This window comes from Oryctolagus cuniculus, chromosome 3, assembly GCF_964237555.1.
Source record: "Oryctolagus cuniculus chromosome 3, mOryCun1.1, whole genome shotgun sequence".
NCBI classification, from domain to species: domain Eukaryota; kingdom Metazoa; phylum Chordata; class Mammalia; order Lagomorpha; family Leporidae; genus Oryctolagus; species Oryctolagus cuniculus.
In genome coordinates, this window is record NC_091434.1 from 71,177,238 (window position 1) to 71,204,744 (window position 27,507).

Consider the following 27,507-nt stretch of genomic DNA (forward strand, 5'->3'; position numbering starts at 1 on the left):
ATATTGTAGAAGCAGAGATACCTAAATTCAAATCCCAATCTTCCATATAATACCTACAGCTTTAAGCATATTATTTAGACTCTATGAATCAATTTCCTCATCTTTGAAATGGAAAAAGATTCATTACTTTAAAGAAATTAAATCATATATTAACATAAGTCACTTAGCACAACCTTACATGAAAACTACATGTTCAATGTCTTACATGATGCTGAGCTAGCTATCTTTACAAAACCATATTTTCTTGATTCTAAGAATATAATGTAATATTTTTAGTTCCAGGCAATAAGACTTTTACCTCTAATTTTGTTCCATTCTATCAATAAAAGTTGAATAATTTTAAGTGCTATATATCTAATTGCTTTCTTCTACTCAAAAAGATAAATACAATACTTTAAAAATATTTCAAAGACTAAAGAACAAAAGTATACATAAACTTCTTAAAGAAAATCCTCTAAGTTTAAATATACTGTTGGGGAGGAAAATAGGCTCATACTAAATCTTTATTATTATATTTAAGCATTAGCTCTCAACTTTAAAAAAAAAGATTTCTTTTTATTTATTTGAAAAATAGAGTTACAGAGAGAAAGGGAGAAAGATATTCTGCTTGTTGGTTCAATCCCCAGATGGCCACAACAGCTGGGGCTGGGCCAGGCCAAAGCCAGGAGCCAGGAGCTTCCTCTGGGTCTCCTACATGGGTGCAGGGGGGCCAAGCTTAGGCCAACTTCCATTGATTTCCCAGGCACAATAGCAGGGAGCTGAATCAGAAGTGGAACATCTAGAAATCAAACAGGGGCCCATATGGGATATTGGCATTGCAGTGGCAGCTTTTACCTGCTACACCACATTGTCAGCCTCTAGCTCTTTTTTTTTTTTTTAATATTTATTTATTATTATTTATTTGAAAGGCAGAGCTACAGAGAGGCAGAGGCAGAGAGAGAGGTCTTCCATCTGCTGGTTCACTCCCCAAATGGCCTCATCAGTCAGAGCTGGGCTAATCTGAAGCCAGGAGCCAGGAGCTTCTTTCAGGTCCCCCACATGGGTGCAGGAACCCAAGGACTTGGGCCATCTTCTACTGCTTTCTTCTACTGCCATAGCAGAGAGCTAGATCGGAATTGGAGCAGCCAAAACTTGAACCAGTGCTCATATGCTGGCACTACAGGCAGTGACTTTACCAGCTGTACCACTAGCTAGCTGCCACTAACTCTCTTAACTTATCCCAACTTAACTTACTGAACCAAACATATCTTCATCTATAATACATGGAATGCTCAAGGCTAGTAGGCTAGCGGAGCTATGGTATATAATGACCCAAAGTCCACTCATTATTTCTTTAAAAAAAAATTTATTTACTTGCAAGTCAGAGAGATACACAGAGAGAGGAGGAGAGGCAGAGAGAGAGGTCTTCCATCCGATAGTGCACTCCCCAATTGGCCACAACAGCAGGAGTTGCACCGATCTGAAGCCAGGAGCTTCTTCTGGGTCTCCCATGTGGATGCAGGGGCCCAAGTACTTGGGCCATCTTCTACTGCTTTCCCAGGCCATAGCAGAGAGCTGGATCGGAAGTGGAGCAGCCATGTCTCGAACCAGTGCCCATGTGGGATGCCGGCACTGCAGGTAGCAGCTTTACCCATTACGCCACAGTGCCGGCCTCTCCATTTTCACTATTTCTGTTCATGATCATTGTCCTTTTTATCATAATTATAAAATTTAAATCAAAAGTAACATGAACTAATAAAGTAAGTTACAAGAAAAAGAGCTAAAGAGGGGCTGGTGCTGTAGCACAGTGGATAATGCTGTCACCTGCAATACCAGCATCCCATATGGGCGCTGGTTCGAGTTCCAGCAGCTCTACTTCCAATCCAGCTCTCTGCTATGGTCTGGGAAAGCAGTGGAAGATGGTCCAAGTCCTTGGATCCTTGCACTCACATGGGAGACCCAGAAGAAGATCCAGGCTCCTGGTTTCAGATTTTCTCAGTTCCAGCCATTGTGGCCATTTGGGGAGTAAATCAGAGGATGGAAGACCCCTCTCTCTCTCCCTCTGTAACACTGCCTTTTAAATAAAATAATCTTATTTTTAAAAAATGGAAGAAATAAATAAAATGAAATGTTATACTACTAATAAAGGAGGAAAAAACATGGCAAATTTTGAAGAAAGCTAAAGATAATCTCAGATCTTGGCTTGGAGATAATATGATTTAATGCTAGAAAAATCATACCTTTAAAGATCTTAGCAATGTTATCTATAATAATTCAGCATATGCCAACTTCAATCTGCATAAAAATGCCTAGAGAAGACTAACTGCATTAGAAGGGAAGTATATTTAGAAAACAACTGACACAAAGTAATATTATTTCAGAAAAAAATGGGAACCACCAAAACCATGTGTCAAGAAATACCAATATTGTTAGGAAAAGCAGAGAAGAATGCTAGGCCACAGAGAGAGCAGAGAAATCAACAGTGTAATATGATACTGAAAGAGAGGTCCTATGCATAGCTACTGGTTTCTTCACAGTGTAGATGATGGAAAGGATGATGATGTAACTTATCATATAAACAAACACTTTATGAGTGAAAAAGGACAACAGCGTAACTTGTGGCTGTTCTGGAAACAGTAGGGCATGTGGTCACTTGAGTCAGACAATTTTGTAGAGGGTAATTTCAACAGAAGGATGGAAGCAGACACTAGATTCAGATAGGCTAACAGGTAGGTTAACAAGGGAGCAAGAGTAAGGAAATAAATAATAAAAACTTTCTCTGGAAAGTGGCTTTGAAAAATAACAGAAGGTAGATTCATACACATCTTTTTCCCAAACATTCTTCCTCAAAGATCAAGTGTAAACCATATATAACAAGCACAACTAAATCATTTCAGTCTAGAAAAGAGAGTCCAGATACTTTTCAAAAGAGCAGATATTTCTAAATTTTAAGTCTTTTGGTTTGTAAGTTAAAAACACTTGAGAAAGCTTTCTCTAAATATATATTCTATGTAAGAACAGTATTGATCAGCTGAATAACTGTTTCAAAAAAGAAAACTGAAAAAACAATGTATATAGCCATATCTCTAAGAAAGAAAATGTCATATTATATAAAGTTAAAAAGTTTTTAAATTTCCCTTTTAAAAAGTAGAGAAAGGGGCAGACATTTGGCCTAGAATTGAAGATGCTGCGTGGGAAGTCCCCACATGCCATACCAAAGTACCTGGGTTGGAGTCCTGGCTCCCCTCTCAATTCTAGCTTCCTGCTATTACCCATCCTGGGAGGCAGCAGGTGATGGCTCAAATACATGAGTCCCCTGCCACCCAAATGGGAGATCAAGACTGAGTTCCCAGTCTCCAAACTCAGCCTGGCCCAGTTCTAGCTGTTGTAAGCATTTGGGGAGTGAACCAGAGGATGGGAGTTATCTCTCAAAAAAAGTTTATTAATGTAAACAATATAAATATATATATATATGCTCCTATTATACATACAGTAGGAAATCAGTGTCACATAATGGGTAAAAATGAGTATGAGCTTTTAGAGCTGTAAGCCCATAGATCATTGATTTCAACTCTCTAAGCCACAGCAGACTTCACAAAATTATTGACAGATAAATAAGATAATGCAAATTAAGTACAAATAAAAAAGGAAGGCATATGGTAAGTACTCAAAAGACAGCAGCTAAATTAATCAGCTAGCTATTATAACATAGAAGCCATCAATTTTCAAGCTATGGTGTCACATCTGAAAAGTCAGTATCATGAGAAAACAGGAGCCATATGCACAAGGAAACAATAGTAAAAGCAAGGCTCAACTGTAAAATCTCTCCTCCTCAGAGTAGAAAGATCCTAAGACTTGATTGTTGATATTGTTAATGTTTAGCTCCAGGGGTTAACAAGTGAAGACACAGACCTATCAATGTGGCCTGGATGTCATGGTTAAGAACAAAGGTTCTGATCAGGAGACAAGAAAGCCTTCTTGGAGCTGTCTTTCATTTACTAACTGTATAATCTACAGTCAATGGCTTAACTGTCCTAAGCATCAATGTACTCATCTTTGAAATGAGGATAACAATAATGCCAATCTCAGAGGGGTTTTCAGAAGCTTAAGTGAGAAAGCTTAGTAATAGTATTCAATAGAGTGCCTGGTCCATAGAAAATACTTAAATAATATAAATTAATTAAATTTATATGGAAATTCAAAAGGAAACAAAAGCTTAAGAGGTAAAGATGAAAGATCACAGAGAAATGAGAAAAGCAACATGTACAGAAACATTATGGCACACTGAGGACTATAAACCATATAATAGGTACAAAAGAAGAAAATATAAGTTATTACTAAAGAAACATAGAAAAGGCCAGATTTACTCCAATTTTTAAGTTATCAAAATATATACACACAGAAATGTCTAAGGCTAATAACAAAACATTTCTAATTTTAAAAAATAAAAACACATCTAGTAAGAATATAGCTTAAAAAATTATGGTATACCTATGTGATATTAGTACCTGCAATTAACAAAATGCATGTTTTTGACATACATACTATGGTAACATTTCTAAAGTATGTATTTATTTTTATAAATATAGTCACATCACACAAAAAGAAGTACAGTAAAATGTTGACAGTTCTTTGTAAGTAATAAAATTATTATAAACATTATAAACTTTTCTTTAAATGTTGCTGGAAATTTTCAAAAACATATCAAACAAATTATATTACATTTAAGGTATTTTTAAGCATATTGGGTATTTGTAAGGCTAGTTTTACCAAGCACATTATTAATAGAACTAGTGAATATAATTCTGAGTTTACCTTGTAGCTCACTTTTAATAAGGCAACTTTCCATCATGTATAATAGCACAGTGACCATAATATCCAGGAGCTGACATTCTTCTGTTACCTGTCTGGCTAGCTCCTCATTGCTGAACAACTGAACACTAATATGCACAATTCTGTTAGACATTGTATCTGATTCATGACTTTTCTTCAGTGTTTTCATAATGAAAGCATAATGCTGAACAAAAGTTTTCGTAAAAGCAACCTGTAAAATTTTTTAAATATAAAAAAACACATTAGCTTTATGCTGAATTTAAATATTTTTAATATATTATATTTGTATTTTAGTTCCATTACTAACTTATAAGAAATGCTTAAGGTAATCTCAAAATTAATTTCAATATTTATATTGTAGTCTTAAGTAATATTTTCCCTTTTTTTGGAATGTTAGTAAAATATTTTGAAAGTTACAAAATTTTAATAGGCGTCTTAAATTATTAACATTTTAAGGAAATTACAAATATTATAGTGTAAGAATATAAAACTGCACCTCACTCACAAATCTATCTATTTACTAAAGTAAGGTCTTTATTTACTGCTAGCTACTCAAACAACAAAATCTAAAGACTCAGCTACATAACATCAAAGAAGATTTAAAACACTAAACAAGTTTGTCAGCTTGATTATTCCCAAAGAAACACCTTCTCCTTTGATCAGAAAGCTGTCCACTAATCTGACTCCATGTTCTGCATTATTATTTATATTTACTCTTATTCCCTTCTTGTGTAACATGTACATTTCCTCTGTTGTTTTTAAGCAAATATAAAGACATACAAAAGCACTATTTAAAAAGTGTATTTCCTAATCTATACCATAAGAACTATTGTATACTTCATTTTCTTTTCAAATACTAATCTATATAACTTCGCCACACCATGATGGTAACTGGTAGATCCAGATCCTCAAACTAGAAACTTCATCTACCTACATTTACATTTGTGTATGAGTCTGTAACTATTCTCTCTTCAACGATTATATCCAGCAGGTTTAATGCTTTTCCCATGCCTAATCCCAACAATCTAAACTCAGTTGTCCCTATTAAATATTCTCATAGCATCTTGTACCTCTCCTTCAGTAGACTTAGAATAATTTGTAACCACATATTTATTTCTGCAATTATGTTTCACTTTTGTTTGTTTTGAGAAGCAGAGACAAAGAGAGTGCTCCTATCCACTGGTTCACTCTCTCAAACGCTCACAACAGCTAGGACTGGGCCAGGACAAAAGCCAAGAACCAAGAGCATAAGCCACATCCCCCATGTATGTGTGTGGCAGGAACCAAATTACTTAAGTTATCAGAACTGCATCCCAGGGTCTAACACTGGCAGGATGCTACAACCAAAAATCAAACCCTGGTATTCTGATGTGGGATGTAGACATCTTAAATGCCAGGCTAACCACCCTGTAATTCTGTTTTTAATGTTTGTTTCTAGCATTTCCTCTGACCAAGTTCCATGCAGAAAGGAAACCCTTTGGTAATGCTGCTTTTCCTTAAAACAAAAATACTATGCTTTTGGGGCAGACTGTGTTAGCAAGAGAAGTCAATGTTCATAGTGTTGTGTCAATTCTCAGCTGAGAAGTACATCAAAAAGATCTAGTAAAAGAAGTGGGCATTTAGTCTAGCAGTTAAGACTACCATGTCACACATCAGAGTGTGTGGGATTAGTTTCCAGCTCGAGCTTCCTGCCAGTGCAGATACCGGAGGCAGTACTGATGGCTCAAGTAATTGGGTTCTTGCCACTCACATGGGAGACCTGAATTGAGTTCCCAGCTCCTGGCTTCAGCCATGACCCTGCCCCAGTTGTTGCAGGTATTTGGGGAACAAACCTGCAGATGGGAATTCTATCTATCTGTCTCCATTTCTCTGTCTGTCTCTCTCTGTGTTCTTGTTACTCTGTTTGTATATCAAATTAAAATTTTTTAAAAAATTTTAATCTAGTAATGAAGAAGCAAAGAAAGAGAAGCAAATTTCAGAAAGGAACAAAAAAAATATAGATACCTTATACTCTTGATCTGGAAGCATGTTAAGTAAGAAAGTTACCATCTTCTGGGGAAATTCATACTTTATTGTCCAAAACAACAGCTCTTCTAAGAAGCTTTTATGTTTCAAAACATCCATGATGGATTGATCTGCATAAGAAAAAAGAAACTTGTCATGTTTTAACCTGCACATCTCTTTTTTTTTTTATTTATTTGACAGGTAGAGTTATAGACAGTGAGAGACTGACAGAAAGAAAGGTTTTCCTTCCGTTGGTTCACCCCCCCAAATGACTACCTGCACATCTCTTTTAAATCTTACTATAATTAATAACCCATAAATACCTGAATGTTTCTAAAACTTAAGGCTACCCTTGCAATAACGCAATGACAATTCTGACATTAAGACACTAGGTTGGGGGGCCAGTGTTGTGGTGTAGTGGGAAAAGCCACTGTCTCTGATGCCATCACCCCATACAAGTGCCAGTTCAAGTCCCAGCTGCTGCACTTCTGATCTAGCTCCCTGCTAAAGACCTGGAGAAGAACAGAAGATGGTCCAAGTACTTGGGTCCCTGACATTTATGTGGGAGATAAAATGAAGCACCTGGCTCCTGGTTTTGGTCTGGCCCAGCTCCAGCTGTTTTGGACATTTGGGGAATGATCCAGCAGATTTCTCTGTGGAAGGTTTCTCTCTGTGTGTAACTCTTTCAAATAAATAAATAAATATTTTTTTAAAAAAGAAGCTAGTTTTTTATAATTTTCACAGAATAAAAATTAAAACATTTAATCCTTATGTTTTAAAGTAATTACTTAAAAAATTATTACTTGTTCTTAAAGCCATTTATCTAAAACTTCTAGGATTCAAAATATTTTTCTTCAAGAATAATATGCATGTTAGTCAATCTAAAACAATAATTTTAAACTAAAATAAATGCCACTAAGCATATAATCAAATAAACTTACCCCTTCTGAGCAAAGGTATTCAAAGGAAGATAGCATTATCCCCTGCAAAGCCTGTTTCTAAGACCAAGCATCACTTCTTGAGGGCTAGGCTGTCTCTTCCAAATCTCTGCATCCTTGTCATACTTGGTTAACAGAAGTTAACATTTACATGACAAACCAGATATTTTTAACACTTTTGCTATCTCTTTCTCTCACTTTCTCATAATTTCTCTTTTATTCCCAGAAAATTAACTGGAAATTTCTGATCTGAAGCTTTCTCTGAAGAAATAATCTTGAGATACTGCCTTGCACCATCAGCTCCATACAAAACATCAAAAAGATACAACAAATGTCAACTGTGAACAGATTGGCTCAGTGACACTGCTTAAGTAGAAGCTAAAGTCAGAGAAGAGCTTTGAAAAAACAGTGTCACACACATCAAAATATGTTACAGTTAAGATGTGTTGCAGGTAGCCTTGTAGACTTTTAATTAACCCTACTATCCCAGTTACACAGTGATTATTATTGAATATGGGTTCATATCACATCTCAGAGAACAGGTCTACAAGAGGTAACAATATGCCATCTTAATTATTTTACAAATATAAAAGCTACTGAGTTTACTAAGACTTAAATCAGTTTTTATTAGATATAACTTTAACCCATATTATTAATACCAAAGTATGAAAATGGCCCCCAAAAATCCTATATTTGTTAGAAATACTAGGATTTTAACTACAGAGAGGAAAAATTTATCCCAATCTCCTAACTTCTATTTCAGTTGTACTATCAGTAGAAGCAATATGTAATAGAGGTTAACATTTATGTACAATTCTACTATATATCTTTTTTATTGAAAATTAATAACTTTCCAAATCTCAAAATTTTCTACTTCTAAAACACAAATCTCTTCCTTGTAAAATGTATCATTCCAAGGACACAGCAATGATTTAAAAACAAATAAACCAGGCCTGCAAGAATGAGATAAAATATGTGCAAAGGTATACTTAAAAATAGTGCCACAGAGGATTACAGAAGTATAATCAGAATATAATCCACAGCACATTGTCGTACCTAATTTAATCGTTTTTAAGATTTATTTATTTATTTATTAATTTGAAAGTCAGAGTTACACAGATAGAGAGAGAGAGAAATATCTTCCATCCGATGGTTCACTCCCTAGATGGCTGCAACAGCTGAAGCTGCGCCAATCCGAAGCCAGGAGCCAGGAGCTTCCTCCGGGTCTCCCATGTGGATACAGGGCCCCCAAGACTTGGGCCATCTCCTGCTTTCCCAGGCCATAGCAGAGAGCTGGATTGGAAGAGGAGCACCCGGGACTAGAACTGGAGCCCATATGGGATGCCGGTACTTCAGGCCAGGGCATTAACCCGCTGCGCCACAGTGCTGGCCCCATACCTAACTTAATCTTACAATTCACTTAGCACAAACATAATTGAAAATGTTCAGATTATCCATAGAAAATAGGTAAGTGCTTAACATATTTACAAAGCTGAACAAAATTAGTGCTATTAATGTTAGAATCCAATTACAACTTTATTGCCGGCACCACGGCTCAACAGGCTAATCCTCCACCTTGCAGCGCCAGCACACCAGGTTCTAGTCCCGGTCGGGGTGCCGGATTCTGTCCCGGTTGCCCCTCTTCCAGGCCAGCTCTCTGCTGTGGCCTGGGAGTGCAGTGGAGGATGGCCCAAGTGCTTGGGCCCTGCACCCCATGGGAGACCAGGAGAAGCACCTGGCTTCTGCCTTCAGATCAGCGCGGTGCGCCAGCCTCAGCATGCCGTCCACGGCGGCCATTGGAGGGTGAACCAATGGCAAAGGAAGACTTTTCTCTGTATCTCTCTCTCTCACTGTCCACTCTGCCTGGTAAAAAAAAAAAAAAAGAAAAAAAAAAAAAGAATCCAGTTACAACTTTAAACTTGAATTAATTAGTAAAAGGAGAAGCCTAAAGCCATCATAATTACTACTAATCTTTAAGAAATTAAAAGGAAAGACACATTAACTTTATTTTAAGTCAATAAATTAATACGAATGTATCAGAAAAGTTGTGGCTTCTGTTAAAAGGAGAATTGCTGTGGTTTGCAGAATTCAATGTTTTATCTTCAGAAGAAAAAAAAAAGCAATGCCTTTATTGCTGTTTTTATTATATATCAGTCTCCCAAGATTGTAAAGCATTGCTATACACTTTATGTGTAAAGTTATCGAAATGTGGTTAGAAATGCCTCAATTATTTCTGAATGACGATTTACCTTTAAATCTTGTCATGACTTTTAATAATGCCTAAATTATCTTAAGACAAATTGTAAAAGGAAATTTCTGAAAGTGACTGTGGGGACTAGCGCTGTGGTGTAGCCGGTAAAGTCACTGCCTGTGGCACTGGCATCCCATATGGGCGTCGGTTCAGGTCCCGGCTGCTCCGCTTCTGATCCAGTTCTCTGCTACGGCCTGGGAAAGCAGTGGAAGATGACCCAAGTCCTTGGGCCCCTGCATTTGTGCGGGAAGACCCAGAGAAAGCTCCTGGCTCCTGGCTCCTAGCTTTGGATCGGCACAGCTCTGGCCCTGCAGCCAACTGGGGAGTGAACTAGAAGATGGAAAATTGATCTCTCTCTCTCTCTCTCTCTGCCTCTCCTCTCTCTACGTAACTCTGACTTTCAAATAAATAAATAAATCTTTTTAAAAAAAGGTGACTACGTGGTTTACCTACAGGCAGCCCTAGAAATCCCACAAGATAAAACTTAATCGGCAGCAGAAATAAGAATGTTCTTTTCATCAAAATAGTATTTTAACCTCTAGAAACTCTCTAATAGACGACATTAACTCAGAAAATGGACTCCATCAATGTTTAGAAATCCATGGTAAAAAAATCCAAAGCACAAGCTCCCAACAGTAACAAGTACTCCTGAAAAGCTGTTAGTAAAGGTCAAGAAAAAAGCATCTACAAGTTTCATCTCTGAATTGCAGCTGAGGATCTATCTCACACTAGCTGTGATCTCTAAATTTCCTGACTCATAACATGGTAAAAATAATAAAACCTGTATCATATGGTTAATCTGAGAACTAAATGAAATAATATATGTGAAGTGTCTAGTCCTATGTCCAGCACAAACAAAAGGCTCAATAAATACTACTCAGGGCCGACACTATGGCGTAGTGGGCTGGGTCACTGTCTGCCACACCAGCATCCCATATGGGCACCAGTATGAGAGCCAGCTGCTCCACTTCCAATCTAGCTGCCTATTAATGGCCTGGGAAAGCAGTAGCAGACGGCCCAAAGGGGCTTGCACCCCTGCACCCAAGTGAGAAATCTGGAAGAAGCTCTGGGCTCCTGGCTTTGGACTAGCCAAGTGCTGGCCATTGCAACCATCTAGGGAGTGAACCAATGGATGGAAGATCTCTGTCTAACTTTCAAAAAATAAATAAATCTTTTTAAAAATAAATAAATAAATACTACTGATTATCACTAATCTACTCCCTGACTACAGTCATATCTATTTCTCCCTTTGAATAAATATGTACAAATAGGGGTTCTTACAGAACCCTTTATGGTGTTACAGGCTATTCACTCTTATTTACTCTGATTCTCTCCCCCTGCTCTACCCACCAGCCAATGGTCCTTTTTCACTCTAGAAACTGGATACAAGAGGCTGTAACCAAATAAAACATTACATTGGAAATAATGGATCTAAATCAAACAACCAATTAAAATGCCTACTTCTTTTGAGCTCAAATACAATAATGTGCACTTTTTTCTGAAAACAAACAAAATCCCAACAGTATGAGTTTTATTTGCTTTTGGGGTACCTATCACCTCTACCTAACAACACTTTCTCCATCATTAGCTAAAATCTAAAAACATAACTCTCTCCTTTCAAACAGTTTTGATTTTAATATAACTCACCACTCAAATATTCTTAATTAAGAATTATTTTGGAGTATTGCATTTTTAGAGCATTATATTCAAGAAAAAAAACAGAATATAAATACCTTTGGTACCACTGCTTAGCTTTACTCTTTTTCTCTTGCCCAGACCTTGACTTCCATCCTGATCCTCCTGGAGGAAAACAAAATTAGTATTCTATATAATCATATTCAAAAATGTATGCTTTATATAAATATAAATACTTATAAATTATGCTAAACATAATATATGTATGTTTACATACTAAGCATTTTATTTTTATGTATTTGCTGTATCTTTTTGATGCTGCTAGTTTTATTTAAATATATGATGAACAAGTGCCTGGTAATAATAAAATTAAAAAGGAGAGAATATCCAACATGGGAAGCAGGCCACACAGCAGACTCATAGAATGACAATCACGTTAAGTAAAACTCTGACCTCAGAGTTAGCACTTAAGGCATTCGGATGTGGCTGAAAAGCCCAGGAGAGCAGTTCAAACATGGAAAGTCAAGACACTGTGGGAAAAAATATCCTACATGAAGAATCTGTCAGTGAGACCCCAGTGGGAAGAAGGGGCCATCAAAGAAGGATGTACTTTTCTCTGAAGGGAGGAGAGAACTTCCACTTTGCTTACAGCCTTGTCTAACAATATTTGGTCACAAAAGGCTTCCATATCCTTGGCAGCTCATGGCAAGAGCCTCAGGTGATCACTAACATCATAAATAAGAGTGTTCATTGTTAAATTAACAACAGAAGTCACTGTGCACTTACTCCCCAAGTAGGACTTCTGTCCTCAATGAGTTGTACTATGAGAATTATTGCAAAACTTGTTCTCAAACAGTACTTTATATGTTGTGTGTAGGGGGGAGCAAACCGTTGAAATCTTTACTTAGTATAGAGTTGGTATTCTGCATATAAAGTGAATTAAAAATGTATCTTAATGAAGAATGGGATGGGAGAGGGAGTAGGAGGTGGGATGGGAGTAGGGGTGGGAGGGTGGGTATAGGGGGGAAGAACCACTATATTCCTAAAGTTGTACCAATAAAATTTGCAATCATTAAATAAATGCTTTAAAAATAAATACATAAATAAATAAATATATGATGAAATATTCTTAGTACTGAAATACAAGAGCTTATTAACTTAATTTGTACTTCTAATGGATGACTCTTAAACACCTCAAAATGCCAAATAAAGATTTTCTAACCTTATTACATAATAGCAAATGCAAAGAAGCTACAGAAGATAGAGTATTTATCACAGGAAGAAAGGAGAGAAGGGAAGATTTTGAAAACCATGAATAAAGTACAGGCTTTGAAAAGTCCAAGATAGAACTAAAACTAGAAATCAAATAAATGCAACATATCAAAAGTTGAAGTTTATAATCAAAAAATAATAATAAAAGAAGATTCCAAGATGGCAGATTAGGGAACAACACACTGTGATAGGATAGGGATGAATAGTTTAAAAAATGTGGGAAGTGCACTCTCAGGGGAGAACAGGAGAGAAAAGTGCATTGGAAATCCTACAAGAGGAAGAGGAACGCATGGACCTGTGTGGAAGGTGCAGACATACAGCACGAACACAATCACAAGCACAACTGCAGCAGTCAGCAGCCAGAGCAGGAGGCAGCTTGGAGATGGAGGTGAGACCGATTACAGCAACCCATGGTGATATAACCAGAGGGAGAGCACGGCGTGAATTTGGACAGGAGCCCTGGGAGCGAGCAGTCACTACCAGTCACCAGCGGACCAAGTGGAAGTAGAGGGGGCACAATTATATTGCCCCAATTCCCCAGAACAGCGCCCACTGCTGGGCTGAGAAAGAGCGGGAGCCATTTGGGATTGGGCGGAAGCTGCAGAAGACTTTGTGTCTGGGCACGGCAAAGGGTTATGATAAGACATCACCTTCTCGGGAGTACTAGCGGCAGAGGGGAGAGAAAAACATTTGGCCAGTGGCTCTTATGTACACATGTGATCCAGAGATTCTAGCGGAGGGAACAATCCATAGTCCTCCCTGACTTTGAGACTGGCTGGGAGGTGGCTGGGCGACCAACCATGTAGGACGGTGAGATTCCCACAGGTTTGCAGGAGCAGGACACCTAAGTGGAGCTGTCTCAGGGAAACATCTGCCTCTCTAATGACTGGACAGGCTGGCAGGGCAGAGAGAAACTTGTGCACCCAGTGACTGCAGGAGCCTTGTGTGCTGAGGCTTTGGGGAATGAGTGCTTACATGAAAAGGTGCAGTGTGTAGCAGGTTCTCTGGGCAACCACTGGGTGCAGCTCCATATACTCAGAGCTTCTTGGTTACCTACAGCAGGTCATTGCAGTGGGAACTGTGCTTGAAGTGAAGACTGTGCAGATCATCTGTGCAGATCATAGGGTGGTGGATAACACACTAGGGGCTAACATCTAGGCATTCAGATCTGCCATGCCCAACTTGGGTGCCCTGGATGCTCAGCCTATCCCAAGCACTCAACAGTGCTCCCTGGCCACTCCCACCACACACTCTTAGTATTCACTGAAAGTGTAGACATTCCACTAAGCCACAGAGGAATAGCTCAAATATAAATGCCATCATACACACACACACACACACACACACACACACAATCACTTCACAAATGCCTAAAAACAAATGTAGAAATACAAGAAATAAGAATAAGGAGGATACCATGACCACCCCTAAAAGGAACACAACAACATTTCAATATTAGAGTGTAAAGACGAAGATACTGAACAAATGGCAGAAATGGAATTCAAAAAATTAATCACAGGATTACCCAAAAGCAATAAAAAGCAAATCTACAAACTAAAGAAAACCATACATGACATGAACAAAAATTTCTCCCATGAAATTAAAATGAAGAATTCAATAAATCAAATTAAAAATGTAATAGAAAGCCTTAATAGACTTGGTGAGGCAGAAAAATTATCTGAACTAGAAGAAAAATCTTTAGAAAACTTAGATTAAAAAAAAAAAAAAACAAAAATAATTACAAAACTTAAAAACACTGTTGGAAATTTATGGGACACTATCAAACTACCTAACATACAGATCTTAGGAGTTCCTGAAGGTGTAGGAAGAGAAAATGGCTAGAAGGCCTATCTAGTGAAATAATTACAGAAAACTTCCCCAATTTGAAGAAAGGGATCCCAAGTGGAAGGAAGGAAGGAAGGAAGGAAGGAAGGAAGGAAGGAAGGAAGGAAGGAAGGAAGGAAGGAAGGAAGGAAAAATAAGAAAATAAATAAGAAAAATCAAGCTGGAGGCATCACAATACCTGACTTCAAAGTGTACTACAAAGCTACAGTAATTAAAACAGCATGATAATGGCATAAAAGCCAACACACAGCCAACTGATTTTTGACAAAAGTACTCTGAGCATACAGTGGGGTAAGGATAATCTCTTCAACAAATTGTGCTGGCAAAACGGGAAGTATATATGTAGAGGAATGAAATTATATCCATACCTCGCATCATATACAAAAATCAACACAAGATGGATCAAAGACCCAATTTTAGACCTGAGACTAGGAAGTTTCTGCAAGAAAACACAGGGGAAATACTTCAAGACATTCTAATAGGGGCTGACTTCTTGGACAGACCCCCAAATTACAGGCAACAAAAACAAAACTAAATAAATGGGAGTATATCAAACTCAGAAGCTTTTGCACAGCAAAGAAAACAATGAACAGAGTGAAGAGGCATCCAACAAAATAGTAAAAAGCATTTGCAAGCCACCTATCTGATAAAGGATTATTATCCTGAACATATCAGCAACTTAAAAAAAGGCAACAAAAATCAACCCAGTTGAGAAATGGGCAAAGGACTTCAATAGATAGTTCTCAATAAGAAATACAAATGAAAAAATGAATGAAAAAATGTTCACTATCACTAGCCATCAGGGAAATGCAAATCAAAATCATAATGAGATCACCTCATCCCTGTCACGTGGCTAAAATCCAAAACACAGAGCAACAAATGCTGGCAAGGATGTGGACAAAGGGTAACACTTACACACTGTTTGTGGGAATGTAAATTAGTGCAACCGCTGTGAAAAACAGTGTAGAGATTTCTTTAAAAACTAGAAAAGTCTTGCCATATGATCTAGCAATCCCACTACTGGGTATATGCCCAAAAGATATGCACACACTGTATCAAAGAGATACCTGCATCACCATGTTTCTAGCAGCACTGCTCACAACAGCCAAAATTTATAATCTACCAAGATGCCCATCATAAGATGAATGCACAAAGAAAATGTGGTATATACACATGATGGAATATTACTCAGCTATAAAAAAGAAATTCTATCCTTTGCAGTAAAATGGACACAACTGGAGGACATCATGTTGAGTGAAATAAGTCAGGCCCAGAAACACAAATACCACATGTTCTCCCTCTTTATGTGGGCACTAAAACTTAAAAAAAAAAAAAGCAAAAAAGAAAAAAGAAAGAAATTTCTGTGTGTATCAGTATTGCTGCAAATAAAATTTTGTTAAACATTGTTTAATACCAGTCAAGCCAGTGGTTAAGAATGTTATACTACTATAGGGGCCAGCAGGTTAACGCCATGGCCTGAAGCGCCAGCATCCCATATGGACGCCGGTCCGAGACCCAGCTGTTCCACTTCCAATCCAGCTCTCTGCTATGGCCTGGGAAAGCAGTAGAGGATGGCCCAAGTGCTTGAGCCCCCGCACCCATGTAGGAGACCCAGAAGAAGCTCCTGGCTCCTGGCTTCGGATCGGCACAGCTCCAGCCATTGCAGCCAATTGGGGAGTGAACCATCGGATGGAAGACCTCTCTCTCTCTGCCTCTCCTCTCTCTTTTGCAACTCTGACTTTAAAATAAATAAATAAATCTTAAAAAAAAAAAAAAAGAATGTTATACTACTATAGTTTTAATGATCTGTGATTATTTTAAATTTTACTATGTGTGGATGAAATGGTCATTTTTCCATTCAATTATTGTTTATAGCTATTGTCTATATTCCCACTAAACTAGGGTCTTTTGCTTTTTCACTTGTTAAACTTATTCAGTGAAAAATTAAGCCTGTTTACTGTAATGTAAGCTTAAAAAGTTAACTCAAAAACTAAAATAGTGGCCGGCGCTGCGGCTCACTAGGCTAATCCTCCGCCTTGCGGTGCCGGCACACCGGGTTCTAGTCCCGGTCAGGGCGCCGGATTCTGTCCCAGTTGCCCCTCCTTCCAGGCCAGCTCTCTACTGTGGCCAGGGAGTGCAGTGGAGGATGGCCCATGTCCTTGGGCCCTGCACCCCATGGGAGACCAGGATAAGTACCTGGCTCCTGCCATCGGATCAGCGCAGTGCACCGGCCACGGGGGCCACTGGAGGGTGAACCAACGGCAAAGGAAGACCTTTCTGTCTCTCTCTCACTGTCCACTCTGCCTGTCAAAAAAAAAAAAAAACTAAAATAAAAAAATTCTAAAGGGACTTTCAATAAACCTTTTTTAATTATTACAAGTTTTGACAAATTCATTTGTGTATTTTGAATTGTCTCAAAAAACAAAAATATTCAAAGCATATCTAGTCAGTAGTTTATTTTATTTTGCTGATACTATCAATTACTTAACAGAAAAAAGAAATTGAAAGCAAACAAGAAAAATTAATGTTATCTCTGGATAAGAAAATAATGGTCTGAAACTAAGCATTCTCTTTTTATACTTTTTCTGTTTTTCTATTTTCCTACTATGAACATTCATATTGCCACAACTTCACAGGAGAAAGTACTTTAAGTGACTTCAATATTTTGTGCCTTAAAGTCACAAAGATTAATGATCTGGTCATTGTACACAGATAAAGAAACATTTCTTGGCAATGGCCTCTCACAGTAATCTGTACTTGAAAAGGTTATCATTATCTGAACAATCCTATTCTTTGAGAAATTCTCTAATTAGACCGACTTACACAGAATCCTGGAGATAATTATCGGATGTTTGTAAATTAAATAATAACAATAAATTTAAATTTAATAATATTTCATTAAGATGTGTTCTTATTTTCTTCCTGGTTATATACAACACAAACACTACTCTCTACTCTCATTTCATATGAGCTACACACAAAAAAAAGAGTAAGTAGTTGTAGGAAGAATGTCATGTGTATAAATAGCACTGCTGAGTACATAATGTCCGGATACTCCAGGGATAGCAGGGACAAATATCTGACACAACTTGTATGAATAAAATTAAGCAAACCATAATACATACGCTCATTCATATAAAACTGCAAGCGAAAGAAATCTTGCTGTTGTAGTTTTAAATCTGTTTCCTCATTTCTAAAATGAAATGGTTGGTTTAGATTACATCTAGACTCTTTTCCAATTAAAAATTAGAACAAAATATTTTGCTAATTGCTACAGTTCTCTCTCCCCATGGTACTAATTAAGAAGTTATAGCTTTCCTCTCATCTTATCTTGTTTTGTATATAATTTGTTAAACATTAAGAATGAAATCATGAAAATAATTTGCTTAATAATCTCTTGGACTTTGAAGGGTAAGGATGTAGAATTCCAATTCTTAAGCCACAGCTAGCTCTTCACTATATTTCTTTTCTTTTCTTTAGGATTTTTTATTTATTTATTTCAGAGATAGAGTTACAGACAGAGAAAGGAAGAGACAGAGAGAAAGGTCTTCCATCCACTGGTTCACTCCCCAAATGGTCACAACAGCCAGAGTTGGGCCAATCAGAAGCCAGGAACCAGGAGCTTCCTCTGGGTCTCCTAAATGGGTTCAAGGCCCAAGCACTTGGGCCACCTTCTGCTGCTTTCCCAGGACATCCACAGAGAACTGGAAGAGAAGCAGCAAGGACTCAAACTGGCACCATATGACATGGCAGCGCCTTTAGCCTACTATGCCACAGCACCAGGCCCCCTTCACTAAGGGGCCTGGTGCTGTGGCATGGCAAAGTTAAAAGCTGCCGTCTGTAGCACCATCATCTTATGGGCACAGGTTCAAGTTTCAGCTGCTTCACTTTAGACCCAGCTCCCTGCTAACATGCCTAGGAAAGCAGCAGAAGATGGCCCAAGTGCTTTGGCCCCTACACCCATGTGGAAGACCTGGAGGAAGTTCCTGGGTCCTGGCTTCAGCATGGCCCAGTCCTGGCTGTTGTGGTCATTTGGGGAATAAACCAGTGGAAAGAAGACTTCTCTCTCTACCTCTCCCTCTCTGTAAAGCAAATTTGTAACAATACTTGCAAAAAAAAAAAAAAATCACTAAAATAACTAATCCAAGTGATCAGTTTCAGTTCACAATTGATCATAATGATAGGACTAAGAGTCAAAGGGATCACATAAACAAGACTAGTGTCTACAAATACTAATAGAATTAAAAAGGAGAGAATGATCCAACATGGGAAGCAGATACACAGCAGACTCAGAGAATGGCAGATGTCCTAAACAGCACTCTGGCCTCAGAATCAGCCCTTAAGGCATTTGGATCCCGCTGAAGAGCCCATGAGAGTATTTTAGGCATGGAAAGCCAAGACACTCTGGGGGGAAAAAAAAGACCTAAATGAAAGATCTCTGTGAGTGAGATCCCAGTGGAAAGAACAGGGCCATCAAAGAAGGAGGCACCTTTCTCTGAAGGGAGGAGAGAATTTCTACTTTGACTAAGACCCTGTCTGAATAAAATCGTTCCAATTTTTTCTGAATAAAATCAAAGTTAGCGAACTTAAGAAGCTTTCATAGCCTTGGCAGCTCATGACAAGAGCCTAGGGTGATTACTGGTGCCATAAACAAGAGTGTCAATTGTTGGCCGGCGCCGCGGCTCACTAGGCTAATCCTCCGCCTTGCGGCGCCGGCACACCGGGTTCTAGTCCCAGTCGGGGCACCGGATTCTGTCCCGGTTGCCCCCCTTCCAGGCCAGCTCTCTACTGTGGCCAGGGAGTGCAGTGGAGGATGGCCCAAGTCCTTGGGCCCTGCACTCCATGGGAGACCAGGAGAAGCACCTGGCTCCTGCCATCGGATCAGCGCGGTGCGCTGGCCGCAGCGTGCCAGCCGCGGCGGCCATTGGAGGGTGAACCAACGGCAAAGGAAGACCTTTCTCTCTGTCTCTTTCTCTCACTGTCCACTCTGCCTGTCAAAAAAATAAATTAAAAAAAAATAAAAAAAAGAGTGTCAATTGTTAAGTCAACAACAGGAGTCACTGTGCACTGTGCACTATCTCCATGTAGGATCTCTGCCCTTAATGTGTTGTACAATGTGAATGAATGCTATAACTAGTACTCAAACAGTACTTTACACTTTGTGTTTCTGTGCGGGTGCAAACTATTGAAATCTTTACTTAATATATACTAAACTGATCTTCTACATATAAAGATAATTGAAAATGAATCTTGATGTGAATGGGATGGGAGAGGGAGCGGGAGATGGGAGGGTTGCGAGTGGGAGGGAAGTTATGGGGGGAAAAGGCCACTGTAATCCAAAAGCTGTACCTTGGAAATTTATATTTATTAAATAAAAGTTTAAAAAATAATATTAGGGGCAGGCATTTGGCCTAGCAATTAAGATGCCAGGTAAGATTCCTACATTGAAGTCAACATTGTGTTTGGCAGGTAGAGTCACAGCCTGAGACACTGGCGTTCTATATGGAGTCTGTTCATGATCCAGCTGTTCCACTTCTGATCCAGCTCGCTGCTAATGGGCAGAAGACGGCCCATGAGCTTGGGTCCCTGCAACCCACATGGGAGGCACGAGAGAAGATACTGGCTTCTGGCGTTAGTCTAGACCAGCCCTCTCTCAGTACAAATAAATAAGTTTGTGGTTTTTTTTTTTTTTTTTTTTTTTTTTTTTTGACAGGCAGAGTTAGACAGTAACAGAGAGAGTCAGAGAGAAAGGTCTTTCTTCTGTTGGTTTACCCCTGAAATGGCCGCTACAGCCAGCGCGTTGCACCAATCCGAATCCAGGAGCCAGGTGCTTCCTCCTGGTCTCCCATGCGGGTGCAGTGGGCCATCCTCCACTGCATTCCCAGGCCACAGCAGAGAGCTGGACTGGAAGAGGAGCAACCGGGACAGAATCCGGTGCCCCGACAGGGACTAGAACCCGGGGTGCTGGTGCCACAGGCGGAGTAATAACCTAGTGAGCCATGGCACCAGCCCAAATAAATAAATCTTAAAAAGAAAAAAGAAAAGAATCCCATTCTGGCTGAGTACCTGACAATAGCTGACTCTGGCTCTCTGACTCCAGATTCCTGCAAATGTGGACCTTGGAAAGCAGCAGTGCTGGCTCAAGTAACTGGGTTCCTGCCAACCACATGGAAGACCTGGATTGAGTTTTCAACTACTGATTTTAGTCTAGTATATCCCCAGCCATTACAAGCATTTGAGGAGTGTAACAATGGATGTCTACACACACACACACACATACACACACACATAATCTGTCTCCCTTTTGTCTCTATCTCTCTAGAAAGGAAGGGGAGGAAGGAAGGGAGATGGGAGAGAAAGGGAGGAAGGAAGACAAAGTGGGCATTTGGCTGGCAATTAAGACGCCAACTGGAAGGCCAGTATCCTTTTTGTTTGTCCTGGATCTGCTCCCAACTCTGATTTCCTGCTGATGTAGACCCTAGAAGGCAGCAGGTAATGACTCAAGTACTCAGGTTCCTGCCATTCATATGAGAGATCTAGACTGAGTTCCTGGCTCCTGGTTCCAGGCCCAGGCCATTGCCAGGCATCTGGGGAGTAAATCAGTAGAACAGACCTCTCTGTTTCTCAACTAAGTAAAATTTTCTTTAAAGATTTATTTATTTTACTTGAAAGTCAGAATTACACAGAGAGAGAAGGAGAGGCAGAGAAAGAGAGAAGTCTTCCATCCACTGGTTCACTCCCCAATTGGTCACAACAGCCAGAGCTGCGCCAATCTGAAGCCAGGAGCCAAGCGCTTATTCCGGGTCTCCCACATGGTGCAGGGGCCCAAGGGCTTGGGCAATCGTCTACTGTCCTCCCAGGCCATAGCAGAGAGCTGGATAGGAAGTGGAGCAGCCGGGACTCAAACCGGCACCCATATGGGATGCCAGCACTGCAGGTGGTGGCCTTACACACTATGCCACAGCGCCAGCCCCAGTAAATTTTTTTTTTTTTAAGATTTATTTTATTTGAAAGAGTTATAGAGAGAGCTGGAGCCAAAGAAAGAGAGGTCTTCCATCAACTAGTTCACTCCCCAAGTGACCAGAGCTGAGCTGATTGGAAACCAGGGACCAGCAGCTTCTTCTGGGTCTCCCACATGGGTGCAGGGGCTCAAGGACTTGGGCCATCTTCTACTGCTTCCCCAGGCCAGAGCAGAGCCAGATTGTAAGTGGAGAAGCTAGGACTGGAACTGGCAGCCATATGGGATGCCTGCCCTGCAAGCCAGGGCTTTAACCCACTGCACCACAGTGCCACAGCACCAGCCCCATGTGAATATTTTTTAAAGGAAGAACCCTACTTAAAAATCATAAAGCTACAAGCCGGCACCGCGGCTCACTAGGCTAATCCTCAGCCTTGTGGCGCCGGCACACTGGGTTCTAGTCCCGGTCGGGGCGCCGGATTCTGTCCTGGTTTCCCCTCTTCCAGGCCAGCTCTCTGCTGTGGCCAGGGAGTGCAGTGGAGAATGGCCCAGGTGCTTGGGCCCTGCACCCCATGGGAGACCAGGAGAAGTACCTGGCTCCTGCCATCGGATCAGTGCGGTGCTCTGGCTGCAGCGCACAGGCTGCGGCGGCCATTGGAGGGTGAACCAATGGCGAAGTAAGACCTTTCTCTCTGTCTCACTCTCTCACTGTCCACTCTGCCTGTCAAAAAAAAAAAAATCATAAAGCTAGGACTGGCACTATGGCATAGCAGATCAAGCCACTGCCTGAAGCGCCAGTATATGGGTGCTTGTTTGAGTCCCAGTGGCTCCACTTAAGACCCAGTTCCCTGCCATTGAGCCTAAGAGGACAGTGGAAGATAGCCCAAGGAGATCCAGGCTTCCTGGCTTTGGATTGGCCAAGTTCTGGCAATTGCAGCCATTTGGAGAGTTAACCAGCTGATGGAAGATCTCTCTCTCTGTCTCTCCCTCTCTGTAATTTTGCCTTTCAAATAAATTTTTAGAAAAACAAAAAAATAAATAATAAAAATAATAATGCCATTATTTAAAGGAATAGAAGGAAATTCTTTTACTATTCTCTAAATAGATTGCATTAAAACTCAATGAACTTGCTTCTGATTCCTAGCCCCCAACATTACTGTTTTGCATGTAGGCCATCGGTACTGGTAAAATAATGGTTCCCTCTAAGAAATAAAAAACAAATAGAATAAAAGAGGACATATCACCACAAGAAGAAACTAGTATAAGAATCACATTAATTTTATAGCTTTATTATTAAATTAAAAAATATATTTTGTTCCTTAAGCTATAATGAATGCTAATAAAACTTTAGTATGTTCTCTTGTTTTACAAAGGTAAAAATCTTCTATAAAATATCTCACAGGGGTTAATGTTGTGGCACAATGTGTTAGTTTGGCCACTCTACTTCCAATCCAGCTCCCTGCTGATGTGCCTGGGAAAGCAGAGGAAGTTGGACCAAATACTTGGACCCTGTGCTACCCACTTGAGAGACCTAGATAGCTCCTAGCTTCAGCCTAGTCCAGCCCCAGCCATGTAGCCATTTGGGGAGTGAACCAGTAGAAAGAAGATTCTCTCTCTCATTCATATTCATATTCTCTCCCCCCCACCCTTCAAATAAGTAAATAAATCTTAAGGAAGGAAGGAAAAAAAGGACAGAGGGAAGGAGAAGGGAGGGGCTCTACAGATTGTGCTCCTGGGGCTGCTGACTCTAGAAGAAGCCAGCCGCTATATATGATATACAAGTTGAGAACACCACGCTGGAGAAGCCACATATCAGCACCCTGTTCAACCACAGACAGGCGGATTCAACTATAACTCTGAGGAAGCCATTCTAGACCTCTATCTTAGTTTAGCCTTCAAATGACCGCAGCTATAGTCAACAACTGACTACAATTATATGAAATAACCCAAGCAAGAACTACCCAGCAGCCCTTTCCAAATTCCTGAGTCATAAAATTATAAACAAAATAAAATGGTACTTTTAAGCCACACAGTTGTGGACAAATCTGCTGTACAGCAACAGTAACCAAAAGAAGGGCTTACACACTTTACAGATGGAATGCCAGACCAGCACAAGAGACCTAGTGTCCACTTTCAACTGCAATACTAACTAGATGAAATTTAGTAGCCTAAGTGAGTTAGTTAATTCTCTAGAATACAACTCAGAAGACTGAAACAAACAAACAAACAAAAAAACCTCAGTACAAAGATGAATTTGCAAAATGTGTTACAGAATAAACAAAGGAACAAAGGCAGGTCACAAGAGAGTAAATTTGACACATTTTATTTACTCTTCTACACATGTGTAAGCATGCACATTCTCATTATACATTTCTACAAACACACAATGAGTTAACTAAAGAGAAACAAACCTGTCAAAGATATTCAAACTATTAACTACCAAGAGGGACTGATATAGTGTTAGGGAAGTTAGAGAGGAGACTCTTTTATTTTTTTTTAATTGACAAAATAACTATAATGTATTCATGCATTACTTATATAATCTTATAATTAAATTTTTTAAGATAAGCTTCATTGCCTTTAAACAATGTATTAATAAACTATTCCCTCTGGAATGGGCAGAAGAAACTCATGCAGCTTCAAACTTCAAGAATGCATGAATCCTTTTTACACATAAAGTACTAAGATAAAAAAGTTATCAAGAGTCAAATTTGTACCTTGTCCATCATAGGGACTTTATATATGTTATCCAATTTAATTATAACATTAGAATTATCACTGTTTTTTCATGAGGAAATTTATATTCTGGAATTAAATCTAGCTAAAAGCATATGAATATTTAAGTCAAAATTTAAATTTAGAATTGCCTAATTCTAAAGCTCAAGTTCTTTCCAAGATACATGTTATGACACCTGGGAACATGAGTGAAGAACTGCATAATAAAAGAAACAAAGCCATGTTTATATTGTTCTCTTAAACAAAATCTGAAGTAGATATCCCTTCAATCTAGTTCCAGCTAAACAACTCTAACCAGATTTTTAGGACTTCAAATGTGATGAATATATAAACTATAAAAAGTGCTTTAAAAAAGTGTTTTATACTAGAATTATAATTACAAATTATGATTTACAGGTCAAAGAGTCTACACTACTTTTAAATATCTAAGTTAAATATACATCACATGCTCTAAAAGCAAGTCTTCTTGGCTACGAACACAAGAATATTGTATTATGAGAACAGGGGCTGAAATAAAGCATTTTAAAGTTATCACCATCAAAAAGTGGTTTATCTGGGGCTAGTGCTGCACCATGTAGGTTGAGCCTCCACCTGTGGTGCTGGCATCCTATATGGGGGCCAGTTCGAAGCCCAGCTGCTCCACTTCCGATCCAGCTCCCTGCTGATGACCTGGGAGGGTAGGGAGGAAAGGCCCAGATGCTTGGGCCTCTGTACCCACGTGGGAGAGCTGGAAGAAGCTCATGTCTCCCGGCTTCAGGTTGGTCAAGCTCTGGCCATTGTGGCCATTTGGAAAGTGACCAGAAGACCAAACACTTGGGCTAACTTCCACTGCTTTTCCCAGGCCATTAGCAGGGAGCTGGATCGGAAGTGGAGCAGCCAGAACATCAATCGGCACCCATATGGGATGTAGGCATCACAGTCAGCGGCTTTACCTACTACGCCATAATGTCAGCCCCTGATTTATTTCTTTAGCCAACATATACATAGTGTTTACAATACATACAGGCACCAATGCTCTAAGTGTTTACATAAATTAACCTATTCAATCCTAATAATATCCCTCTTGAACTAAGTAATAGTATTATCTCCACTTTAAACTTGAGGACATTTAGACAGGGAGAAGTTAAGATAGTGCCCAAGGGGACAGCAGTGAATTAACGCCCTGGCCTGAAGTGCCAGCATCCCATATGGGCGCAGGTTCGAGACCCAGCTGCTCCATTTCCAATCCAGCTCTCTGCTATGGCCTGAGAAAGTAGGAGAAGATGGCCCAAGTCCTTGGGCCTCTGTACCCACATGGGAGACCCAGAAGAAGCTCCTGGCTCTGGATTGGCACAGCTCTGGCCATTGCAGCCAATTGGGGAGTAAATCAGCTCGCTCGCTCTCTCTCTCTCTCTCTCTCTCTCTCTCTGCCTCTCCTCTCTCAAACTCTAACTTTCAAATAAATAAATCTTTAAACAAGACAGAAAGACAGAAAGAGAGAGAGAGAAAGAAAAGAAAAGAAAAGAAAAGAAAAGAAAAGAAAAGAAAAGAAAAGAAAAGAAAAGAAAAGAAAAGAAGGAGGGAGGGAGGGAGGGAGGGAGGGAGGGAGGGAGGAAGAAGGAAGGAAAGAAGGAAGAAGGAAGGAAGGAAGGGAAGAAGGAAGGAAGGAAGGAAGGAAGGAAGGAAAGAAGAGAGAGAGAGAGAGAGAGAGAGAGAGAGAGAGAGAGAAAGAAAGAAAGAAAGAAAGAAAGAAAGAAAGAAAGAAAGAAAGAAAGAAAGAAAGAAAGAAAGAAAGAAAGAGAGAGAGTTGCCCAAGGTCATCCTACTAGTTGGTATAGGGTCCAGAATCTAAACCCAAGAAGTCTAATTCTAGAGTTAAACTCCTAAGCACACACTAAACTGTCTCTACAATCTGATGTGAACTCTAAAATTGTCCAAAATGAGATTCCACAGATACTGCATGTTATAAGAGCCTTTCATAGGGAGAAAAAAGGTTGAAGCACTAAATCAGTTACAAGACTTCCAGAACAGAAATCATCCTTTGAAAAGGAGTATATTTGCCTTACAGTTCATACTACAATATAAACCAAAAACAAGTTTTTAAAGGAAGAAAATGTTTAAACTCAATTTCACTTTTTAAAATTTTAATCATTACACATATTAACTTAGAAATATGAAATTTAAATTTTCACAATCACCAACATTATAAATATAAGTAACACATCAACTTTTCTCTATAACTAGTTTATTTAAAATGTTTATTAAATAAAGATACCTTTGTCAAACTAATGGTTAAGACTGTCATACTACTATAGTTTTAATGATCTGTGATTACTTTGAAATTTACTGTATATGGGTGAAATTGTCATTTTTTGATTGATCACTGTTTATAGCCCATGCCTACATTTCTGTTAAACTAGTGTCTTTTTGTTTTCTACTCGCTGAACTCTACTGAAGCATTAAACCCTGGAGTACAATGCAAATTAAAAATATGTTACCTCAAAAGCGAAGGGAAGGAAAAAAAAAGGGAGAGAAGAGGAGGGAGGGTGGGAGAAAGGGAATATCATTATATTCTCAGAAATCTATGAGCCTGTTAAAAACTAAAAAAATTAAAATTAAACATTTACTATAAATAAATGTTATAAAAATTAAAATTTCAAACTGATGTTCTATTTCCTAGCACACTGTTGTTTTTTAAATCCATGACATGTAAGGTGTAACTTCATTATGAGATTAGAAAAACAGATACATTTTAGATTCTCTTAATAAATTATTCTATACTTAGCAAAATTCCTTCAAGCAATTTCATGGTACATATGATACCTATTTAAGTAGATATGGGCCTATCTTCCTAGGAGAAATCTCTAACTCTGTCTTCCTATTAAACTGAGAAAAGAGAGATGAATTATAAACAAGAAGTAAAAACCAGGGCCAGCATAGTAGTACAATAGATTAAACTGCCACCTGCAATGTCAGCACCCCATGTGGTGCCAATTCAGATCCTGTCTGCTCCACTTCTCATCCAGCTCCCCATTAATGGCCTGCGAAAGCAGCAAAAGATGGCCCAGGTGCTTGAG

The 27,507-nt window shown here is 39.2% G+C and overlaps 1 protein-coding gene across 1 annotated transcript in view; it reads right to left on the reverse strand.

The window, feature by feature from the left end:
• UBR3 (ubiquitin protein ligase E3 component n-recognin 3) overlaps positions 1–27,507 on the reverse strand; it is a 221,622-nt gene that overhangs the window by 149,139 nt on the left and 44,976 nt on the right. Inside the window, exons 6-8 of the mRNA XM_051849447.2 lie at positions 11,739–11,805; positions 6,817–6,947; positions 4,795–5,023 (exon numbers count right to left, since the gene is read on the reverse strand). Of these exons, the coding sequence (XP_051705407.1) occupies positions 4,795–5,023; positions 6,817–6,947; positions 11,739–11,805 (427 nt within the window). The remainder of the gene's footprint in view (positions 1–4,794; positions 5,024–6,816; positions 6,948–11,738; positions 11,806–27,507) is intronic.